Below are 24,484 nucleotides of genomic sequence, written 5' to 3'. Positions count from 1 at the left end.
GTAGTTAGCGCTGGGGCTTGACCTGGTATGCCGGTAGCTGCAGGATGCTTTAGATAACAATTGATCCTGCAAAGTTCACACACCGTGACCGGTGATAGGCATACCTGGTATATATTAGAAAATATTGATGGTACGTGATGATAGTAAATACCACTGAGCACAGTTGACCTTCACCGCTTCCAGTTCAATATTTTAATGGTGAGTTCACCTGGTTTATTACTGTACATTTCTGTATGCCGTAGTTTAGTGACCTGGGACATGTATTTCATGGAACTGCCAACCAAATACTGCTTAGCAAGTGTTTAATTGTGCTAAGTAAATCCAAAAGAGTACATAATTGTAAAGTACATCAGATTTTACAGGTAAGCCTTTTTTATTTTTCAAATCAAACAGCTTAGCACTTTTCTTGGGTGATGTACATGTACAGTGTACATGTACGTGCATCAGGTACAGGTACAATGTGCATACAAGTGCACATTGTACAAATGTACGGGCTTCATGATTTTTTTTGGGGGGGGGGGAGGGGGTATTATTTATTTGCACTATGTAAGTGGAGCTCAGATAAAAATTCATCATATAAAAAATTCACTCACAGCTGTCTACTAATGCATTTAGTGTTGATATTAAAAAATTGTGTCATGCAAGCTCTTTTTGGATGCACAGTATCATTGAGCAAGCTAGGCTCTATACATGTATGCTACATGTTGTAGTTTTTTTATGAAACAAATATGACATACATGTATCGGTGCCCAGTCAGTATGTGTGGACGTACAATGTAGCAGTACATTCTCATACATGTACCCGGTACCTGCCAACCGTCCCCGGTTCATCCCAATTTGGAGGTTTTGAGATGGAAAGATAACAGAATGTTCTGATCAGTGTTTCCCCTGCCCATTCAAACGTGAGGTGGCCCACCTCGCTACTTTCAGTGACCACCTCGCTCAATTTTTGCCAATATCACCACCTCGCTGTGAAGATTGGCAAAAAAGGAAATATCAATTGAAAAATTTTCATTTTGTGTAATATATGAGCATTTTCCTTTACCTCCATGTACCGGTATCAAGAACTCACAATTTCGATGTGCTTTTGGATGAGCGCTGCATTCTTTCAGTTTGCAGACTGCGTAAATTTTGTTTCAATCATCAACTTGAATTGTTACCACCTCGCTCAGTTCAGTAGCCAGGGGAAACACTAGTTCTGATTTCTGTAAAATAGGGGGGAATTTAACAGTTTTCACCCAATTAGTTTATAGTCACCATAATCATAATAATTTCTTGATCACTCTTGGAAAACGACTGCATAAAAGAGTGCATCAGAATTATAAAATCAAAGATGTCAGATGTAACAGGGACAGGGAAAAAAGTGGACCCCAAATTTATAGAATGACCCCTGTGGCCTGTGTAACGAGACCCAGGATGAAACCATTTTTGTTCGCCCCATATTTTTTGCAGGTTTAAAGGGTCTCTTTCACCGCAAGAAGGAAAATGATGCGGCGCCCCCTATCATAGAGATCTCGGCCCACAACCAGGAGCCCGATGTGCATCCCGTCTCCTACGCGCAGAACATTTACAACCCGCCGGTCCGGCCCAACGCGTTCAACCGAGTCCTGCAGCAGATCCGGTCCCAACCAGCTATGCTGTAAGTTGCGTGGAGAATTAGTGCTGGTCCCAGAGGGCCAGACTGGTGTATTAATTAACCCTAACCTTCCCAAATCCTCCAAAATCCCTTTTGTAAAATGTAGGATTTGGCAGAATCGAGGCTACAGGTACCGTACATGGCAAAAATTTGAGGCTGATTTTGGATGATGCACTGTGTCTCGGTCTTACGACAATTGTTAAATATTACATAGAGTGAACATGAAAATTAAAAAAATAATAATTGAAAACCATGCATCCGAACAATAAACTCCAGATAAGTCAAAACATACTTTTGAGGTAATTGAAAATTTCAGATTCTGTGAACTAAATGAAATGCTCTACAAGTATGATTTTGTACAATTCATCTGTCACACCACGAAGTGACGTCTTGTTTGAACAAAGTCCACAGAAAATCTGTCACTCTGTGGTGTACCCGACGATTGGTTTCAACATCAGCGCATTCTTAAAGTACAGGCACATACATGTACATGTACTGTATGTGCACAATATATTTTTTTTAAACCTGTAAGAAATGTCATAAGAGAAGAGTACAGTTTTACAAAAATCCAATCAGCAGTTTTCACACTCAATCTAATTTTGCCTGTCTGCGGTTTAAATCAATCGCAGCGGACGACTCTTTAGAACATACTGAACACGAAGTTCCCCCAGAATTTGTTCCCCGAGGCCAAATGGTCAATCAATGCGGCAGGTCTATCACATGGCAAAGACTGGTAATTTATTGGCACAGACACTAAAATTAATCAGAATTTTTTTTCCCTGCCAAACGGACAGGGATTAGGTTCTTGAAATGCCACAAGTTCGTGATCATTTTATTATCATCTTGAATTTTTTCCTTTTCTTGGCTGGCTAATTTTTCTTCGGTCAGTAACTGACCGGAGCGGGTTGTAGATTCCTTCAGTTCCAAGAACGGAATTTGTCAGGGAGGGGGGGCTTTTTGTAAGAAGGCGTTGATAAAACAGTCAGTATTTCCATAAAACTGTGGTTAATCGTTAACGAGATTATCAGTCGACGGGGCCAACGTCTGACAGAACCGCGATCGAATTCCGAAAATTCTGTATGAGCTTTCGAAGAGCTTGATTATGTGTGACTAATGAAAAACAGAGACAGACGAATTAAATGGGAAATGTTTTTGAGGTGAGTCATTCATTTGCTTGATACATCTAAAAAAAAATATGTTTGAAAATGTGTCTTTTGGTAATATTGTGGTTACCATATTTTTTGGATGGTTTTTAACTTAAAGGGAAAATACAACATTTGCAAACATCAAAAATAAAATGACCAAGTTTTTATGAAATACCTTACAGGATGTTGGTAAATGACAGTCTAAAGCATCCTGTAAAATTATGGCACCTGGTGTGAAGTCATTTTCAAGAAAATTGTATTTTTGTTTACATTTCCAACGGTGGTCGGCCGACCACCGTAGGAAAAACCCAACTATTTTTCACTACTGCTCCAAATTTACCATTTTTTCAGTCCAATTTTGTTAGCTAATTGGTTTTATGTTCATGAATTGGTGCAGGTCAGCTAGACTGGTTCCCTTAGCGTACAATTTTCCGGCATTTGTAAATTGATCCATTTCATCTTCAGTGAAGTAAGGGAACCAGACTACTTGAACATTTTTGTTTTTCTTGGTTTTTCCAGCATTTTCGAAAACTAAACTTCAAACATGTCAGTGTAACAATAAGTTGATCTATTATACTAACCCCTCAAATAGTTCATTTTTGAAAATTAAAGCATAAGCCAATGATGTACATTTCTTAAAGCCACCATTTTAGTTTTTTGTGGAGAGAAGCTCTATATTTATTCATAAAAGAGATGCAGCATAGATCTGGTTGACAAAACTCAATTTTTGTTAATATTTATCAATTGGCCAGTGTTACTTGGTACAGAATTCACATTTCACTGTTTGTTTTGTTGTGGTTTTATTTTCAAAGTCATCCTCTATAAAACTTCTTTAGTGTTTTTTTGCTGATAGGAATACTCATACATAAACCGGGTTTATATTCGTCTAGAGGTTGGAGAAATCAGAGATTTCAAATTTCGGAAATCCTAATTTTGTTTCAAAGCGAATAATGGTAACTTGATTTCAACGGAAGTTCCCATCCAACTCACAGTCATGGCAACAAAAAGTGACGAGTGAGGTGCTGCATGCAATGCCCCCCCAATGACTGGGGATAGTTTGCAGGATTTAATGACCACTGGGCCTTTACAAAAACACTCCAGAGCTAATGTTGAAAAAAAAATAGATGGGAACTCTCTGATAAGTCGAATGAGCAGGCTATTCATATACATGTACCAAGAACACCACTAGCAAGTGGATGAAGTAACAATCAGAGACCATGGAAAAAATTGAGGATGTTCCAGTTGGTTTCTTCAGCCTGTTTCACAAAAAAAACCCAAAGGCTTAAATTTTTATAAGGTTGTCGGCAAATATCCGGTTTTCCAAAATTGAAACCAAATATAGTGGAATTCAAAACCGAATTTTAAAAAATCCGGATTGAAATCCCATCACTTGTATAAATTGAAGACACTAAAAGCCTCATACATTTATATTGTGTCGTAATTGACCTTGAGTTGTATCCAAGAAAATATGGGCAAAAAAGGTAAAATGGGTCTCCAAATGCATCGTTGTCTCTCTCTTTGTCTCGTTGTCTCTCTTTTTGTTAAAATTTGGCATTTTGGCACTGACAGCTCAAATTACAGTCAATTTACAGATAGGACATTTGCAAATGTCATTTACCCGTTACTCTGCAAAGTGGTCTGGAAAATGCCCTGTTGTCTTCATCAGAAATCCCTGAATGGCCGTGGATTGTCAACGCAATGAAGCTCCTGTTTGAAGACATGCGCTGGAATTCTGAAAACAACCAAACACAGTTGGCAATATTGATGCTTCCATTAAGTTAAAATCAAATTTTCCATTAGGAAACAAAAATGAAGAAACGCACCAAAGCTTCACTCCAAAATTCCCTAATTTACCTTGACAATGCTTTTAACAAATTCTTTTTTTAGTTTTCTATTTTCCCTAAAATTTCAGTCCCTTCGCAGGATCTATGAAAATGGTAAGCTCACAGGCTAGATTTTTGATCCAAATTCTGTCTCACAATGGTTGGTTTTTAAGACCACAATTCCCATTTGGGACCTTGTTGCCTTTCTAGAAAGTTCCTGTGGTACTCCCACTGACGTGAGCTGCCATGTTTTTTATGATTTTTTTTTACACCTTTTTGGCCTCAAATTTCAATTCCCGTTGCAGGACCCGCGTAAATAACAAGCGCACCGGAGAGTTTGTCGATCCCAATTCTATCCCACAATGCCTTGTTACCGGAGACTCCATAGTTGGCTTTTAAGATTAGCATTCCCATTTGGGGACTTGTGCCCTTTCTAGGCAGTTCCCAGTGGTCACTACGGCTGACGCACGTTCCCATTTTCCACTTGTTCCCACGAAACCTCGACAAAGTTTAGCAGCAGTGGTTTATTTCATTTACGCAGCCTTGTGATTGAGACAATATCAGGATGCACTTGTCAGTTTTAAGCTTTGCACGTGACTGTACACACTTCACATGGTACTACATGTATCAGTGAAGTGAAAATAACGGTAATCGTTATCTTTAGGACACCTCTATTTTTTTACGAGTTCTGTTTAAAACTGACTTTTGCAGATGACTGTCCAGTACCAAAGTGACTTTTGCAGGCTAAAGCAGTCTTTTTTTTCTTCAGATAAACTCATGTTTGTTGTAATTTTGAAAGCACTTTCAAGAAAATGTGACTTTCCCGCCTTTTTTGCAATGAAAGCCGGATGCTGATTTTAGTGCTTAAAAAAAAAAATAATTTTTTTTTATCAGCCAATCAGCATCGAGCTTTCATTGCATCTAGCTTTCACGTTTGCCATCTTGGTTTTGGAGTCTGTTTTCTGGTCATCTATTACCCCTTAATTTCCCTCATAAAATCAAAGCCCTGCCCTCTTTCCACAAAAGTAATCCTGCTGATATTCAGGAAGGTGTCATTACCAACTGTTCAAATGTGTCAAGAAATATCAGAATGTCACTTTTGAGTGTCATTTAGTGAATCTTTTAACCTGATATAATGGGGTCCTAAAGATATTGGATTACCAATACTATCTCGGGTGTATTGCTATATCAGTGACTTCCACTTTATATGCAACTTTCCACTACAGAAAAGGAATTGCTATCTTATTCATGCCTAGTGGCAGATGTGTGCAATGTTTGAAACTTACACAACTTTCAATCTTTTCAATCCTTAAACATCTTCAACAATAAAGTTCAAACAAATAGCCTTTCTTAATCTACGATAATTAAGTTAAAACATAATTGTGATTGTGAACATACCTGTTGTAGAAAAAATGATGGAATGTTCAGGCCTGACAACTGAAACTTTACACTTTTAATTGAGTGCACTTTTGAATTATCAGTGGCCACTCCCCCAATAGCGCCCTCTGTTGTCCTGGCCACAGTCACATTTTGTTTTCATTCAAGATAAATGTTCTGAAAATAAGAATATTTTGTTTGTATTGGATAATGCATCCAGAAGAGCACTTGGCAAGAATAATTTTCTTGAAGTGTTAAATATTTTGAAAAATATTTTGGGAACATTACCAGATTTTCCCAATTAATTTCTTAAAACAACATAAATGTTAGCTAACTTTAACTTTATTTTTTAGAAATTGAACTGTTTTAAGAAAGAAACTTGTTTTGTGCTTTTGAAACAGGAAATAATTTTCTTGAAGTGTTAAATATTTTGAAAAATATTTTTGGAACATTACCAGATTTTCCCAATTAATTTCTTAAAACAACATAAATGTTAGCTAACTTTAACTTTATTTTTTAGAAATTGAACTGTTTTAAGAAAGAAACTTGTTTTGTGCTTTTGAAACAGGAAAAATGTTCTTGTGCTCAGAAAAACTCTCCTGCTCAAGAAATTAGTTTTTGGTATTGTTTGAAATCATGTTCTCACTAAGGAAAAATATTCCTAAAATAGGGAAAATATTCTTGAAATTGGAAATTTACAACAACAAAAAAGAACTCGTGTACGAAAAATTTTCTTAATGTTTTAAATAGCCAAAATTTTCGGAAAATTTTCCTTTTAAAAAATATGATTTTCTCATGACATTTCTCAGAACAAGAAATATATTCTTTATTCAATGTTAGTTTTCTTGCTTAAGAAATTCTTTTTTGGCTGTGTGCTGTCAATTTCAACCCCACCCCCAAAAGTTTTTTCTTTTAATTTTTTTGGGTTGCCCCTAATTAAGGGCAGGGATAAACAATTGGATGAAACTAAATAACTGGACAATTAAAAAACATACCCCAATTTTTTTTTTAAATTAACTTCTCCAGTTTCAGGGTAATGTAGAATAGGCATTTCATATAATCAGCTTGATAGAGATACAATGGGTAATTCTTTATAATTCCAAGATTTTTGTACCAAAACGAAAGTCTACTGATTTAAATGTCATTGCATGTACGACCTATTGACATGATGTACTGATTTTAACCTTCGGCCTACACCGTATTTTACCATTTCTATTTGGAGAGCAAACTGTCCAGTCATGACAGAATGACAATAATAGATAGTAACCCCCCCCCCCCAAGAAACCCCCCGCCCCCCAAAAAAACAAAGACAACAAACGTCTCATGAACTGTTCAAACTTGGTTCCTTCATTCACCCATCTCCCAAAACTTGGCTATGTGCATGATGTAGAATTGTTTTCCAAGTTTGAGACAAGTATACATGTACATCCCCCCCTCCACCACCAAAAAAAAAAGCAGGCATACAGTAAGCTCCTGGCACGAAAACAGAGTTTGTGATCCATGCATCCAGCTGAAAAAAGTCCACGATACACGTAATCGCAGCGAAGCGCACACAGTCTGACAGTGACGCAGTAGACGGACGTTACAAGACAAGCAGAAACAGACAAGAACAAACAAACAAGCCACACGACGTCCTGTATGTACTGAGGTGTCCGATTTCTCCTTCTCCGGATTGGCTTACCCAGCAGTGGGGAAGATTAGGTTCCCTGGTTGACTTGAATTGCAAGCGGGGGAAATTGGATTTTTGCCAAATGAACTTACGCTTGTTGCATATGTTTAAGTGTTGGAGTTATGTTAAACTTCAGTTCCAAGATTTATTGAAGTTCAGTTACTTACATGTATAAACTACAGGTATGTATGTATGTATGGATTTGATACACCGTGCCCTCTGGAGACATGCACACAATAGGGAACAAAAGATCGTATACGTCTCCACAGGGCAATTTCTATAGATAAATACGTCTCCACAAGGTTATCACGAAATATGTATATGGACTTTACTCAAAAACTAGGAATTTCCAAGGTATGTTGATGGGTCGCAAATGGAAGAGTTTTAGAAAAGGGAAATTAAGTCAGAATTTCAGCCAAGGAAATTAATTTTGGTTATAGAAATAAGAGCATTTTGAAACTACCCTTTCAAATTCGAAAACTTTACTACACGAGAACAAAGAAATGTCTCCACAAGGATACAAATTTCAGTATGCGTGTTCATACATGTAGTTGTAGTAGACTGCACAAGTAGAGAAAATTTGACATCTAGAAAGAGGGCCTATCGTTCCAATCTTGGCAGGATGGTCAAAGGCACTGAGATCCCGCTAGGGCCACTAGAATCGAAATGTAAGGCTTTTTAACTTTTATCTATTTCAGGTTAATCCAGTCAGTTAGAAGTCTGCAGCAGTTTTTTTATTCATTTTCAAAATTTGAAATCATGAAACATCTGCCGCAAAATTCACTCGGGCTGAAATTTGTTTGAGTTTTTGTGAATTTAGTGTGTGAAAACTGCCCGTGCTATCAGAAATATTCACATTTTCATTAATGCATAACCAGAAACTATGTTTGTACAGTTATGCCAATATTTGAATAATATGCTCTGTCTGGCGAGCTGACTCAGTTTATTTTGAGGACAGACAATGCTCTCAAAACGTCTGACTTTCTATTGGTTGACATGGCTTTAACTACTTAAAGTTATACTGCCTTTAAAAGAGTTGTTGACCTACATTGTACATGTACGGTACATGTACATGTGCATGTAATTTATGTACAATGTCTTCAGGTTCAAATACGGTACTACATGTTGAATTCATTGAGTATGACTACATATCGGTAAATGACGTTGACCTCACATCAAAGGTCATGAGGACGACAATAGGCTTGCCGTTCTGAGACTCTTTACCAGTTTTTCCAAACCACGGCTTTATTCTGGCTTTGGCATCAGAAGAATGTACCGGTAGACCCATACTCATATAAACTGTACAGTACATGTATGTTGTATTTGAATCCATATTCTGTTTAACCTACAATATAAAGTCAACATTTGGAGCACATTTCCATTTGGTTTGGACATAAAGGTCTTCTCAATGATTCTGAAGCCGAAGTCAGAGACGAATCCGAGATTTCAAAAATGGCCATGTGTGCACATGGGGATTGTATTGGAAACTGTACATGTCAAAGTCACAGTTGAAGCCTAGATTTTGAAAATGGCCAAACATGTTCATATACATGTATTGAAAACTGTACATGAACATGTTTTTATCTCCCATTTGTAAAATCAGGAGGCGAGCTTCGGAGACCAAAGTCCCCTCCAACTCCAAGCTGACGTCCATGCGGACGCGGTCGGATGGCAGCGACAATGACAAGGAAGACACGGGGCGTAAGAAGGGTTCCAGCTTGCCCCGGGACGTGGAGATGAGGGCGCGGGCGGAGTCGGCCCGGCCGGCTACGAAGGAGGACCAAGTCGACTTTGTACATGTAAGCTTTATTCCACCATTTCCTAATTTTAAAGTTGAACAAAGAAATTGGCGAGATTTGTTGGTATTTCATTGGCCTTTCCCCAAAACGCTTCAGGTGTTGTAATGGTGAAAAAACTGGACGGGAACTCTTTGATCAGTCGGCTGAGCATGTAATCTTGAACCAAGAAGACCATCAGCAAGTGAATGTGGCCACAATCAGAGACCATGGAGTAAATCGGGGGATGTTCCAGATACCATCTTTAGCTTGTGTCACAAAAAATATGGAAAGCTTTAATTTTTTTTTTTAAGGTTGGTTTCGAATATCCGGTTTCCAGAATCCAAACCGAAAAGTGGGATTCAAACTGATTTTTCAAAAATCCGGATTTTGATCCCACCACTTGTGGCTGCATTAGTATAGAGCAAAATCCATTTCCATGAGGCAGCATGGCATGGCATGCCCAACAGAGGGCGCTGTAAGCCACTACCATTCCTAAGACATGGGTGTTTACATAACACCAAACCCAGACACCAGACACAAAACTATTTAATCCCTTGACATTTCCTTGTACACTGTGTAAGTGTCAACGTACTGTGCCGAAATCAAAGAATAACTTCCTGTGCCTAGGGTACATCAGTCAATCGGACCCAGAGGAATTTTTGTTGTTTCTTTTTCCTTTTAACGGGTCACCGTCACCAACTGCATTCTTTTCTGTGGAAGGCTTTGGTTTGTACCGTACTTTATATGTCTTCTTTTTTCCTGTTCTTCATTTTTCGGTCACAATTTTTAAATATTCCTCTTTTTTTTACCAGTTAATTTTTAATACCATTTCCTTTTCCACTGTGTTAATTACTTGAGCTATTGTTTTGTCTTTCTACATTGAAGACAAGTCTGGTACGATTATCAGATGGCAAAGCCCGACCACGTTTTTGGAATTTCAAATTCTCTGTTTCACTGGTATCAGTTACAGGTGTAGAGATAATGTATTCAGCAGTTTATTCGGCCAGTCTCTTCAGTGCTTGTTGGCTAAGAAAATGTACATGTGTACATGACACATGTACATATATTTGCATTACTTTTGGCCCTTATCTGTAGAACCAATCCAAACATGTATAACTTTACATGTACCGCACATTTACATGTACATGCATTGAACTTAACCCTCCTGCTATCTGAACAGTCACAGACAGTCAAAAAAATCAGTCCTCTTCTCCCGCCATGCCTTTTACACCGGCTGTAGTCACCAACATATCATATTACAAACAAGCACTGTGACTAGTCAAATTCAGTCAACCGACAAAAGCAGGCCAGACGTAGGCACAGCTGGCTTATCAATCACCTACAGTCGAAGCATAGCTGTATCAAGTTACATAAACAGTCACAGCCAGTCAATCCTGCTTTATGTACAAATGTAGCCTGTTTTCCATGTACATGTACATGTATGGTACATGTACATTTTTCAATTTTTTTTTAATTTCTTTTTGAAAAAAAAGAGAGTCCCTTTAATACCTTGAAAACCATCGGACGCTGGCCCAGATATTACTTCAGGAAAAACAACATCCTGGTGAAATATTCCAATCGCCCTTCCCATTGGAGCAGACCATATCATGTGGTCCACGTACGACAACAGCGTGCCGTCCTTTATTCACGGAAGAATGAACACTTGCCGGTATTTTGGGCCCATTTCGTCATGTCCAGTTCACTTTCGAGGAAAGTTGCAGCCCTGTCAGGACATCTTCTGGATATTTGGGATTTAGACACTTTGCCGTTCACTTGCGATCCCCAGTTTGGATGATTAGTGTGTTCCCTCATAACGTGATAGTCTTTTGGAAGAAGTGCTGTTGTTGATTTTTTTGTGGTCTGTAATGTGACCTGGTGAATATGGGTTTGGGATTTCTGGTAGCCATCAACTCTCCACTGTTCAACAGGAAGGTAAATACATGTACCGGTAACTATCGGAATTTTCTGGTCTGAAATGTTTTCTTTCTATGAATAACCCACCAGGGTGTGCGATGCATAAAGTGATTCTTTGCTACAATCGAGTGTCATGGCCTAGCGGTTAAGAGCACCGCACCGGACTCATGCTCTGGTGTTTCAGAGGCAGCAGAATGTGGGTTCGAGCCCGGGTCTGCCTGGACACTTGTGCCCTTAAGCAAGGCACTTAACCGTTATTGCTTCGTCCTTCGGATGGGATGTAAAAACGTACTGGTACCGTAGGTCCCGTGTGTTGTGTAATGCAATGCATGTAAAAGAACCCAGTAACACTTATTGCTAAAGAGAAGGGGTTTTCCCCAGTGTTTCTGGCCTCATGTTAAAACTCCCCTGCGGAGTATTTAGGAGAAGAACCAACCAAGTACCAAGTACATCTTTCTTTCCTTAGTATTATTTGTATTTGGTAAGGATACCAAAAAATTGATTTTGGCACTGTAGCTGGCAAGCCTGAAGAAGATGCAAGATAATTAATGAAGAATTTACAGTTTTAGAGGTGGGAGGAAAACCCCAGAAGAATATTCTGGGAAAACCCACAGAATCATGTCACTGGCAGGATAGTGGACAATGCATGGACAATGGGAAAGTGGACAATGTCCACATTTGGACCAGGGCAGGAATTGAACCTGGGCCATAGAGGTGGAAGGCGAGGAAAGAACCCTCCCCCACACTTTTCCCCCACTCTGTCGATATTGCAGGACACATGAGCTGAATTGACGCTTTGTGCAACTTGCAATTAAAGTTGCGTTCATCTCTTCACATCTAAGGGTTTGTGCACAAATGTCTGTGGATGCCATACCTTTGTGCAGACTACATGTGGCTGTGTATATGCATGGACACAAATTTGACACCTCAATAGAGCCCGTTATTTATACCTGAAAGCGAGCCGTCTTCATTCTTGTTGACTAAAAAGTCCTGCCTTTGGTACTCACGGTCATGGCTTTTGCTCGCTATGCCACCCAGCAGAATTTTCAGGTTCAGGTTAATTTACTTGTCGTCTTCGATTTTCCACACAGCTCGCACACACCCAGACCGACACCACGCTGTGCCACACCCCCAGCTATGGCTCCGACATGGAGCAGCAGGACGAGACGGACAGCGTCACCTCCCCGGACCCCCACCGGACCAAGTTCCTCATCGAGCAGACCCTGGCCAAGATTGACCGGACCAAAGAGGCCATGAAGGCCGAACAAATTGCAAAAGACGGTAAGATGTCGGGAAAGATTTAAGTATTAAAAGGGAACGAACCTGTGTTCACAGGAACGGAGTGCCATCTCTCATTCGAAGCGATTGGGCCAGACTCTACTGTGGGGATCGCCACACCTCCTCCACGTGCGAGTCTGTTACCTTCCCAGCATTGAATAATGCCGGTACCCATTTAACACCTGGGTTGAGAGGAGTAATTGAGGTAAAGCGCCTTACTCAAGGGCACAACACACATGGCCACGGCGGGGCTCGCACCCACAAGTATCGGTGCAGTACTTAATTTGGATTTTCTTTCCCTAGTGCAACCTGTCAATGGCGATCAAGCGCAGTCAACGATAAAGGGCGGTATCTACATGATGAGTCAAGTCCCGTCTCGGGAGCTTGACAATTTGCCTCAAAACTTAAGTACATTTGGAAAATTAGAATCCTTATTCTTTATTCCAGAAAATGTGACCGAGTACCTGAAGCTGTCGGCCCAGGCCGACAAGATCCAGATGCAGCGCATCAAGACCGTCTTTGAGAAGAAGAACCAGAAGTCCAACGCCACCATCGCCCACCTGCAGAAGAAGCTGGAGAACTACCACAAGAAGCTGATTGAGCTGGAGACCAACGGGGCGGTGGGGCCCAGGAGGCCCAAGGAGGTGTTCCACGGGATGCAGCAGGGGCTGAGGTAAGAGGGTTGACGGGATGTATGGGGGTATGAGAAGGGTTGATTAAGAAGCTGGCTGGTTGGGCATAGGAGACCCAAGGAGGTGTTCCATGGGATGCAGCAGGGGCTAAGGTAAGAGAGTTGATGAGGGGTGTATGGGGGTACAAGGGGGTAAGAGAAGGGTTGATTAAGGGGCTGGCAGGGCATAGGAGGCCCAAGGAGGTGATCCATGGGCTGCAACAGGGGTTGCGGTACTGGTACATGTAAGGTTTATGGAGGAAGTACCGGTACAGATAGAATTAGGTTACAAAAAAGCAAGTCAAAAGCGAGCTCCAATTTATTCATGTTTTTACTTTTCAATTCTAGTTACTAACCATCTTATCAAGATACTTACCATCAAGATAAATTGAATATGATGGTTCTCAACCTGTTGAACAGTTTGCATAAATTAAATGTGATGAATTTTTCGAACTTTTAAACAGGTTTTAACCTGAATAAATTGGCTATTAAAAGTCAACCAATCAGATGACAAGGATTTATTCAGGTGTTATATAAAACAAATAATGAATGTTTCATGTTCGTGCAATGGTAAGAATAATTTCATGAGGTGACAGATGAAATGTTCCATTCCACGAGGCGATCTGTCACCTCATGAAATTATTCTTACCATTGCACTCGCCGAGTGGAATGGAACATTTCATCTGTCACCTCATGAAATTATTCTTATCATTGCACTCACAAGCATTCATTATTTGTAGGCCTATACTATCACACGCTGGCACTGGGTGAACTTTCAGCAAGTCCTTTCTATTGTTAGTTGACCAATGTGGATTTGCATAGTCTGCTTCAGGGTTGGTAATTTGCACACAGTGTACATGTATGATGTGACATTCTATCACTTCATTGAGGCTTACAAGCACAAGCCAACTTACAAATTGAATTGTATTCGTAACTTGAATAGTCATTGTAATTACAAATGTATTTTCTCACATTTTAAAGAATTTCAGTGTCGATAAGCCCTACCAAGGGGCTAGGATTAATATCATTATCAAAATGTACATGTACGGTGATTATTGTGCAACCTTTCTTCCGAACAATTGTTTAGACACAATGCTTTCCTGTTCATGGCAGGATAGTGTCTGACCTATCTAGATTTCCGTGGGACAGTCCCTGACGAAATCAAAACACAGGAAATTTGTGAAATAGGAAAGGAAAAAGTCCAGTGCAAACATGGTGGGCATGCGAGGGAAATTCCACAATGACCTATGAACAAAGGCAATGTTGCACAAATTATCCATGGGTGCCTTGGTCATTTGAGCAATATTTTTTGTTGCGAGAAATTAAAATGATGTCATTTTTTTCTATTTCAGGGGAGTAAGAGACAACATCAAGGAAGGCATTACCGGGTTTTCTGGGTAAGTTGCTTACATGTATAAACAGAAAAATTGTAAGAAATACAGGAATTGAAATACATGTACAAAAAGGCCAATTTAAACATACTGCCCAATACAACCTTAACCCTAACCTTCCTGAATCCATCAAAATCCATTCCCCGATTTGGGGATTTTGGTAGGCAAGCCATGATAAGTCCATCAAAATCCACCTATAGTAGTGGTGGTCTTGTGGTGGATTTCAGCGGATTTGGTCCTAAAGCATTAATGTTTTTATCCTCTTTCCTTGGCTTAAAGAACTGAGAATATCCATTTCTCTTTAAGAATGCTTCTGGTTGGAGACCGAGAGAGCAAAATGGGGGTAAAGTGGCTTGCCCAAGGACACAACAATGGCCAGCAGCAGGTTTTCAATCCCCGACCCTCATACCATGAGTTACAAACCCTAACCACTTGGGAACATTTTCCCAATCATTGGAAATTTGAGATTAAAAAGAACCCTCTCGCAGTACAGTGCAACAGTATCAAAGCAACTCAAGAATTCAAAATTATTTTCCCGCAATTTTTTTCCCGCCCATCTGACGATCAGGGGCATGGCCGATCGAATCGGGGGAGGCATCTCCGGACTCACGGGTCTCACGCAGAGCGCCGCTAGGTGTGTATCTATGGTAATCCCTGCACTGATGGAGCCATAGCAACCATTTCCATGGCAACCAGCAAGCCATATACAACACGTACATAATAGGGTGCTATTTAAATCCATAGTTACCTTGCTTGCAATTCAGTTTATAATTTTGGCATCATATCATTTTTTTTCACAAATCAAAATAGACTCTGAAAATAGATTCTTCTCATATAACATGTAGAAGTCTTTTTCCCATCTCCTTATTAATGCATTTCGCGCAAATACATTTCTTTTTTGCAGGATAAGTTTCGAAGAACTTGTAGAATTTCACTCTATCTTTAGCTTATCATGGAGCAATGTACATGAAGCAGCGAATATGTAATTAACAGTGTGCGCACTGATCTGTGCACAATGCACTAACTTTTTTTAACATCAGCTTATTTCTTTTTGCAACCATGTTGTTTTTCTCTGTGACTGGTACCTTCACATAACATGTTTCTCATGCATTCCTTGTTACATGTGATAGTCGGGATGCCAGACCTTGTAGTTTCACGTCATGTACATGTATGCATATATTTTTCAGCATGTTACATATACATGTAGTTATATGTAAAGTTCCCAACTTGAAATATTAGAAATGACTGCACTGTGTACGGTAAATGAACGTGTACATGTACACCCCATCATGCTTTGCAAGATCTCATCTTCTGAATTGACTGCATTCACAAGTTTAAAAATGTGGTTTAATAGGACAATGTGTATATGTGTAGATGACCACAAAGATACTGCGATGGGTACCAGTTTTTCAAAACCAGCAGCCAAATACCGAGGATTCATTTATAACTTAATACATTGCATTTTATTTTGTTGACTGGCCTGTGCTTTTTTGTTTTGTTTCTGTTTTTATATATTCCCTTCAGTCTAGTTCCAAATTTTTTTCTGTTGTTCATTAGCTGCAGTTGAGCACATTCAGGAATGCCCAAAAGTAAAATTTGCGACCGGCTCCACAAAAAAGGGTATTATGTAGAAAAAAAGTGAAATTGAGTTATATGGTTGGAAAGCCCACAACGTAAGCTTTCATTTTGTATAAAATAGAGCTCCATAGCCCCTCCCGTTCTGGAGATGACATATTTGCATATTAATTACTTCCTTGAAGTTCAAATTACACAACTGAGAAAACAGGCTTTGAAATAACTGGCTTTGTTGTAGAACAACAGAACGATGCACACAAAATGGTTGTTTTTCCCATTTTCTTCATCACAATCAACATTTCTGTGAAAGAAACCTGAAACTGTAGGTATTAAAGATGTCATTCATGACACAAAATGAAAAATTATTTTTGACGAAATTTTCACCCCCTCAATGTTGAGTGGACCATTACACAATAATGCACAGCGCGACTTAATACCCTTTTTGTTGTTGAGCCGGTCACATTTGTTTTTGCTGACTTTAGGACAAGTGTGTAGGTATCAAACCTTCAAGCCGTCTCGTCTTTTGTGATGGATTTTTACCTGATTTTCATTTTTTGTTTGGTGTTTTTATAATACAGCGTTGTTGTTTCCAAGCCCAAAGAAATTGCCCATAAATTCAAGAACAAGTTCGGCAGTGCAGACAACATCGATAACACCGGTAAGCTTGTTTTGTTTTTACCAACTCCCAAATACTGAAGGTCTTCTCATAGCAGGAATTTCGGATTTTTCAGGCTTTAGACATAACTCCAACATTTTGGAAAAACAAAACCCTGTGTTGCATGCACGGAGAAAAAAACCAATAAAATAAGGCTATATGTTGCTATTTAGCCAATAAGAAATTCCGTTACTTGATCGTCGCTCATGAGCTAATATGAACATTTGTTACGTTTGATCTGATTCGTTGTTTTTCAGATGAAGAAGAGGATGTTGACCAACCACACAAGACAGGGAGAAGTAGCTGGTTTGCACCGACGCCGGCTACCATGTAAGTCGCTGGAAGAATTGATTGGGAATTTCTGTAATTTGATTTATTCAATATTCAATGAACAATAATTTTTTTGGATTTTGACCTCTTTTCATAATTTTTGGATGTAGTTTTGTGTTTAGTACATGTAATGTAACGTTTTTTTATTTGACTTTAGTGATGTTTTGATTTTGTGATACTTTTTCGTTTGTTCATTTGGTCTGGTTTTGGAGGACAGTTTTTACTGTTACATTCGTTTCACTGTAGTTTGTTTATTTGTTGGGTGAGTGATCTGTTTTATGCAGATATTCGAGACCAGCGCAAACTGTTCCCTGTATTCCTGAGAGGAAATTGGAGTTGTGTGTCTTGCCCAAGGACACAAACACCATGACACCATGACCATTGCTTTCATTCGAACCCACTACCGCATTAGTCAAACACCATAATCATCGAACCATGATTTTTGCCTTTGGTTTACTGATTGAAATCTTGAATATTTAAAAAAAAATTTACCTCAGGCCAAAGTCCAACAGCGAGGGTGAAGAGTCGTCCAGCATGGAGATGACAGAAAACGGTCACCTGATGATGAGAGATGAGCTAGAGGAACATCCGTTAGTGGGTCGCATGACGATACTCCAAGACAGGATATCGGAACTAGCGGCATCCGAGGCGCTACTACACGTGAAAATAGAAGAATTAAAGGTATTTAGCCTTATTGTGGTTTTTTTCTGGTAGTAAATAATAATGTAGTGCTTATGTAGTACTTTTTACCGAATTCGCAAAGCGCTTCACAATTATTACCCTTGTTCATCAGGCCATGAGACCAACTGCTGCAGCAGCTCGAGATTAGCGCAATCAGGTCTCTACCCTCACCAATGAAACATTCCAAAGACAATCTCAGCTCCCCGGGGAATTTACAGCTCGATGCTGCTATTTCGGAGCGAAGCAGCTAAAATCAACCACAATAACCATCTCTGCCCTCACAGGTACCCATTTACTCCTGGGTAGGGAGAAGCAATGAGTGACAAAGTGTCTTGCCCAAGGGCACACGCACCATAACCCCAGGCTGGACTCAAACCCACAACCTGCAGAATTACCCGCAGATCATGAATTCAGTGTTCCGGACCACGAGGCCACAGCGCTTTGCTGTAGATGAAATTGAATATTCCAATTTGTTCTTTTTGACAGGAGCAAAACAGAGAGCAGTACCAGTTCTTCAACCAGGCGCTGGCGGACGAGCGCTACCGGGCCGAGCGGCTGGAGGAGCAACTGGCCGACCTGACTGACCTGCACAACCACGCACTGACCAACATGCAGCAGGAGCTGAGCAGCATGGAGGAAAGACTAGAGTACCGGTCGGCCGAGAGGGAGAGAGATGTGCTGGACAACGTGGACCAGTGCCAGACTAGGGTGGGTAGCCTTGTCTCAAGTCACTCTTGTCGGGTCTGAAAGCAAGACTCTAGTCACTCTGGTCAAGACTCGAGTCACTCTGGTCAAGTCTGGAGTCACTTTGGTCAAGTCTGGAGTCACTCTGGTCAAGTCTAGAGTCACTCTGGTCAAGTCATGAGTCACTCTGGTCAAGTCTCCAGTCACTCTGGTCAAGTCTCAAGTCATTCTGGTCAAGTCTCGAGTTACTCCGGTCAAGTCTCGAGTCACTCTGGTCAAGTTTCGAGTCACTCTGGTCAAGTCTCGAGTCACTCTGGTCAAGTCTCTCTGGTCAAGTTTTAAGTCACTATGGTCAAGTCTCAAGTCACTCTGGGCAAGTCTCAAGTCAAGTCTGGAGTCACTCTGGTCAAGTCTGGAGTCATTCTGGTCAAGTCTCAAGACACTCTGATCAAGTCTCGAGTCACTCCAGTCAAGTCTCGAGTCACTCTGGTCAAGTGTCGATTCACTCTGGTCAAGTGTCGATTCACTCTGGTCAAGTGTCGAGTCACTCTGGTCAAGTCTCGAGCCACTCTGGTCAAGTCTCGCGCCACTCTGGTCAAGTCTCGAGTCACTCTCGAGTCACTCTGGTCAATTCTCGAGTCACTCTGGTCAAGTCTGGAGTCACCCTGGTCTTCTTCAGATAGGGCTAAATTCTACCTCCACGTGTCCTTGTTTCAGATATCGAAGATAGAACTGGCCCAGCAGCACCAGCAGGTCATCACGCTGGAGGGCTACGAGAACGCCAACGCGAGGGCGCTCTTGTCCAAGCTCATCAACGTCGTGCTGTCCGTCCTGGCCGTCGTACTACTCATCATTTCCACCATCACCAATGCGGTGTCGCCGTTTGTCGCAACGAGGTTTGTAAACAAATCCTGGATATTTGTCATCTCAAATTAAATAATGCATGATTATTTTTTTATGAAAAACTGACAAATCTTCACGATTGTTGTAGATATTTTGGCCAAATATTAACTTTTTTTGGTCCTTTTTTTTTTCCACAGAGGGCGTCTGTTAACCACCGTGACGTTCTCCTTCTTATTCTGTTGCATCTGGCAACGCCGCGAGGTCATCGAAGACCTGACCCAGCACATCGTGGAGAACTACAAACACTTATTCTACGTCAACAGTCGAACGTGACCCCTGCCCCTCGACCAGTTCCCGTTGTTCCCTTCCGTCCACAAACACTAGAGGGCAACATTCCCTCCGCGTCCAAAATGGAGGTAGTCGTGTTTAAAATTTGTGGCAGTACAGTTTTTTGTGTGGTTGGACACCAGCTGTGACCGGTATCCTACAGCAGGGAGTTGTGTGAGGCAGGACACCGGCTGTGACTGGTTTCCTACTGCAGGGATTTCGTATGTGGTTGGATACCAGCTGTAACCGGTATCCTACCACAGAGATTTTGTGTGTGGTTGGACACCAGCTGTAACCGGTTTCCTACCACTGGCAATTGTATGAGGTGTGACACCAGCAGTGACCGGTAACCTACAGTACAGATTTGTGTGTGGTTGGATACCAGCTGTAACCGGTACCCAATCACAGGGATTTGTAAGAGGTGTGACACCAGCTGTGACCGGTACCCTACAGTACAGATTTAAGTGTGTGGTTGGATACCAGCTGTGACTGGTAGCCGTCAACAGGGATTAGCACACGATTATAAGGCCCTCCCTCGTCCAACGGCCGGTGCTGAATATATATAACCATTGGGAACAACGACACCAATATACCACAGCAATTGTGAACTTTATGAACTGGGACACCACTTTTCATTGGTACTCTGCACGTCCCTTGCTAATGTTAATATTTGCCAAAGAATTTGAAATAGCATTTTTTCGCTGATATTTATGAACGGTACATTTTTTTTTGTATATGATTGAAAAACCAAATGAAACAATTGTATAGTTGTCCATGGAAGTTTGTTCACGTTGCGAAAAATCTGGAGAGATAATGTCTTTTATTACGCTAATACATGTAAGTGAGAAAAACTTCAGACGCTATTTGGACAAAAGTGGAACACTTGGATGTTCTTGAAAGTACTACGAGCTGAATAGTAAACATGTGTTCAACCACTTTGTCTTGTTCTTGTAAACGTACAGCGCAGGCAGTGGTAAACTCGAAGCTTAACATTCAACCTTCGGTGAAATTTCAGCAGCTGAAGATATGGAAAAGACAACTCCATACTCAAGAAATCGAACATTACCATGCTTGCACAACCGTCAGCAGAAACATTTGCGCAATACGCCGCGAGAGTTTGATGTCATCTCCTCTCGGTCACATTGGGCTGACTTCCTCGAAAATGGTTCACGCATTACACGTACGTTTAGCACACGCATTGCACGTACGTTTAGCACACACACGATCAAAGACAGCAACTTTACATCCTACTTTTTAGAACATTTTCACAAATTAGTACCTGTAAGTGGTTAACTGCCTTTCAGCAGATTGTCACCACACCATTTCAACCACACTTGTGCTTGTTTTCGCTTCAAAGAGGAGAATCAAGCCGATTATGAAACGGATTCGCAACAGCCGTAGCGAAACCTTGGTGTTCACCAGACCGTTGCAGCCCGCGTGAACCAGTGATCATGGTGGCACCGAGTTGATCTCTGAGTGACATTACGACTTTACGAATTGGTCTGGGGGACTAATTTGCCGAGGACCAGCTATCCGACAGTAAAAATGCTTAGAAAATCGACCTTTGACCTGTCTATCGACCTGTGGCATTTCCGGAATTCACTGAGAAAGCTAACAATCCGTTGACATACTATTATTAAAGTATTTGGAAAACAACGCTCATACACACGTACATGAACAAACCCACCGCAGTGTTTTGGTCGTCTGACATTTTGTTTGATGTTGGAATTTACTGGACTCTCGCCCTACGATTTTAATACTGCAACAATAGGAAAACTTTTTGCACAGTTTTTATTTTGGGGTAATACTTTGTGGAAGAACTGAGTCAGTTCGGTTAAATAGGTCACAAGGGAACTGCCACGAAAAAACAAACAAACATGAAAACAAAAAGTAGTAGTACATGAGGAGTTTTTTGAATACTTTGCAGAATGTGTTACCTAACGTTACATTTACAAGTGTATAATTTGATAGAGCTACTAATGCGCATAGAGCAGGATCCAGAATAATGTCTGGTTCCTGACCCATTAAGACCATCTTGTATTACACCCAAGAGGCTGGAATACTGCCATTTTCTGTTTCAAAAGAAAACGTTGTTTCTCTTGAGAAAAATATTCAAAACCTCAAAAAATTGCAAGCCTTCCAGAATTGTTTTCCAAAGCAAAGAGGCTGATCACTGAGGACAAACAACATTTTTTTTTTTTAAGTTGAGATCAAAATTTTGTAATCTTTTTGCCTCCAATTGGCTGAAACACCACAAGTATTTTATTGCCATGGTTGCTAAGGGAACACAGTGTTACCTTGGTAGCTATCCGTGGCAACCATCCATGGCGGCCATGTTGCAAAAGTCACACGCGTAGGTATGTGTATGTGGCAGACTTGCGGCACAATTGGCATGTACAATGTACATTCACTTTAATTTATACAAATTTTCATGCATTGTATTGTCTCATACATGTAGATATGCTTTAACCATAACTCATCATGCGTTTTTGTGCTACGAAGGTTGCTTAATCCTCCAAAATGCACCAAAATCTGTCGGGCGACAGGTACATACAATGGCCTGTCTCATTTCGTATCCGGGACGAGTTCCGGACGAGTTGCGGGTAAAATCATCCACTTTGTCCGGAACAAGCTCTGCATTTGTCCCGGACACGTTGCTGGGAATTTTTCACCAGCAACTGCTCGACTCGCCAATACTGATAACTTCATTGCGGGAAGATTGCGGGGAAGTTTTTCTGAATCCTGCAACTTATACCCGATACAATGTCCACAACTCGTCCAAGATATGAATTGAGCTGGGCCCTAAACTAGCAGTGGAAGTACGATATCACAGTACTCCTTGTAACAGCAACATACATGTACGCATTAGTCGCCTCCAACAATCTCCTAACAGTAGCGTTTGCAATTTAGCTAATTAGCACCTGTAAAACTTTGTGTTTATTCTCTGATGAACCCATAACTCTAGGGTGCGTGGACGGTTTGAGGTGGTACAGGGAGTAACAGGCAGGGCAGTTTTGAGCGTTACAGAGACAGCTAGAGTCAGAAATATGAGGAAGAAAATTCCTGTGTGCAGTTTAATACTGGAAAAAACCCACCTCTCTCGCAATTTGTAAAAAGGTTTTTTGCCTTTATTGAAAAAATAAAAAGTTTGGCAATACGGTGTAATTTCTAGTGAAGAAAGCTTCAAATAGTGCAATTGTTTTTATATATATTCCATTATCTGAAGAAGAAAAAACATCTTCAGACACGGATTTTCCAAATTGTCCATGTTCAGTTTTATCTTGTGGTTGCTAAGCGGAAAGCCCTTCACCTATTATATGTAGATCTGGTACCCGCAACATGTGGCTCACTTAACATTGTTTTTCCCACAAGTAAGTCTTGGATGAAGACAAAATGGCCACAGCCTGTAAGGTCCCAGCTTGCTTAGTACAATTATGTCAACTTAGTTGTGTACATATATTTTTTTTATGTAACGCAGTTTCAAAAACAGCTAACCCGTAAATTGTATATTGGCAAACTTGTGTATATATTGTAGATGGATGTTTCATATGTATGCATATGTACTAAAAAAATATTGTTTTACTACCAAAAAAGGAACAAGAACTTAAAGTTGAGTGTAATAAAAAATAAGCATAAAAATATTAAAATGTATATTAGTTTGGTATGTTTTCGGAGGTGGAAAGCAAGCTTGTTGGGAAAGAATATTTTGAGATAAGCATTTTTTAGAGGCAAGATATTCACAAACGACAAACCCCATTAACAAAAGGATTCTCACACTATCGTCATGCCTAATAAAAAAAGGGTCGACCGTTAAGAATTTTAACCAGGTCCAAATGAACACAGGTAGGTTAAGGCATACCATTCACACTGACACCGTTGTGTACCCAGGTCCGAAAATTTTGGATTTTCTACCCAGGTATAGAGCTTTTCAACCGTGGTCGCGCCCAGGGTTGGATTTTTACCTGTGTAGAACGCCAGACCCGTGCAGAATCCATATTGAATTGTTGCTAGTGCGAAATGGGTTCCCATAAATCTCCACGTTGGACGTACGTGAGTGGCACACAGAGTTTTTTGGATTATGTGAAAGGTCCTTACTACAAAGTGTTGTGCTTACCGGTTTCCACATTTGGTAAGCACTTTCACAAACTGTAGCCGAGAAATACATGTACAAAATGTACACAAGGAAATTTTTTTTTTCGAGACCACTGTGAGGTTCCCATAAACAAAATTCAGTGGTTAGTTTGTCCTTTAACCCTTCTGCCATTAAAACAGTCACAGACAGTCAAAATTCAGTTACACTTCCCCTGCTATACTTTTAACAAAGGCTAGTCACCAGCAGTCAGATCATTTGTCAAGCAAGCACTGTGACTAGTCAAACTGGGTCAACAGACAAAGCAGGCAAGTTGCGGTCACAGCTGTTTTATCACTCACCGGAGTCAAAGCATAGCTGTATTAAGTTACTTGATCAATCCAAGGCAGTCAATCCTGCTTTTATGTGGGCTGGGAATTCTTACAGGTTGAAAACAGTCACTTGATTGATTTTGACAGCAAGGCTGGCAAAGAATGTATATGTTTGCATAGGAGGATTAATTTAGGTAAACATGAATAGTATGTCCCCCTCAAGTACAACTTAGAGGTAAAAGCAAACAAAACACAAGGAATGATACCAAGTCAGGGAACCAGACATATTACCATGGCAATCACATTTT

The 24,484-nt window shown here is 40.4% G+C and overlaps 1 protein-coding gene across 2 annotated transcripts in view; it reads left to right on the top strand.

Moving 5' to 3' along the window:
- The window catches only part of LOC119724632 (transmembrane and coiled-coil domains protein 2-like), a 43,466-nt gene extending 20,053 nt beyond the window's left edge, over positions 1–23,413 (top strand). The window contains exons 3-14 of one of the 2 annotated variants that reach the window (XM_038195762.1): positions 1,452–1,638; positions 9,253–9,448; positions 12,433–12,622; positions 13,067–13,292; positions 14,642–14,686; positions 15,249–15,314; positions 16,834–16,913; positions 17,168–17,240; positions 17,738–17,921; positions 18,408–18,629; positions 19,323–19,501; positions 19,646–23,413. In XM_038195762.1, the coding sequence (XP_038051690.1) occupies positions 1,452–1,638; positions 9,253–9,448; positions 12,433–12,622; positions 13,067–13,292; positions 14,642–14,686; positions 15,249–15,314; positions 16,834–16,913; positions 17,168–17,240; positions 17,738–17,921; positions 18,408–18,629; positions 19,323–19,501; positions 19,646–19,781 (1,784 nt within the window). In that variant the 3' untranslated portion in view covers positions 19,782–23,413. The remainder of the gene's footprint in view (positions 1–1,451; positions 1,639–9,252; positions 9,449–12,432; positions 12,623–13,066; positions 13,293–14,641; positions 14,687–15,248; positions 15,315–16,833; positions 16,914–17,167; positions 17,241–17,737; positions 17,922–18,407; positions 18,630–19,322; positions 19,502–19,645) is intronic. The other variant, XM_038195763.1, reaches the window with a different exon arrangement.
- The last annotated feature ends 1,071 nt before the right edge of the window (positions 23,414–24,484 follow it).

The sequence above is a fragment of the Patiria miniata genome, unplaced genomic scaffold (assembly GCF_015706575.1).
Source record: "Patiria miniata isolate m_02_andy unplaced genomic scaffold, ASM1570657v1 HiC_scaffold_18, whole genome shotgun sequence".
Taxonomy (NCBI): Eukaryota; Metazoa; Echinodermata; class Asteroidea; order Valvatida; family Asterinidae; genus Patiria; species Patiria miniata.
The sequence above is the reverse complement of the archived record's forward strand: the minus strand, read 5'-3'. Positions and strand labels throughout refer to the sequence as shown.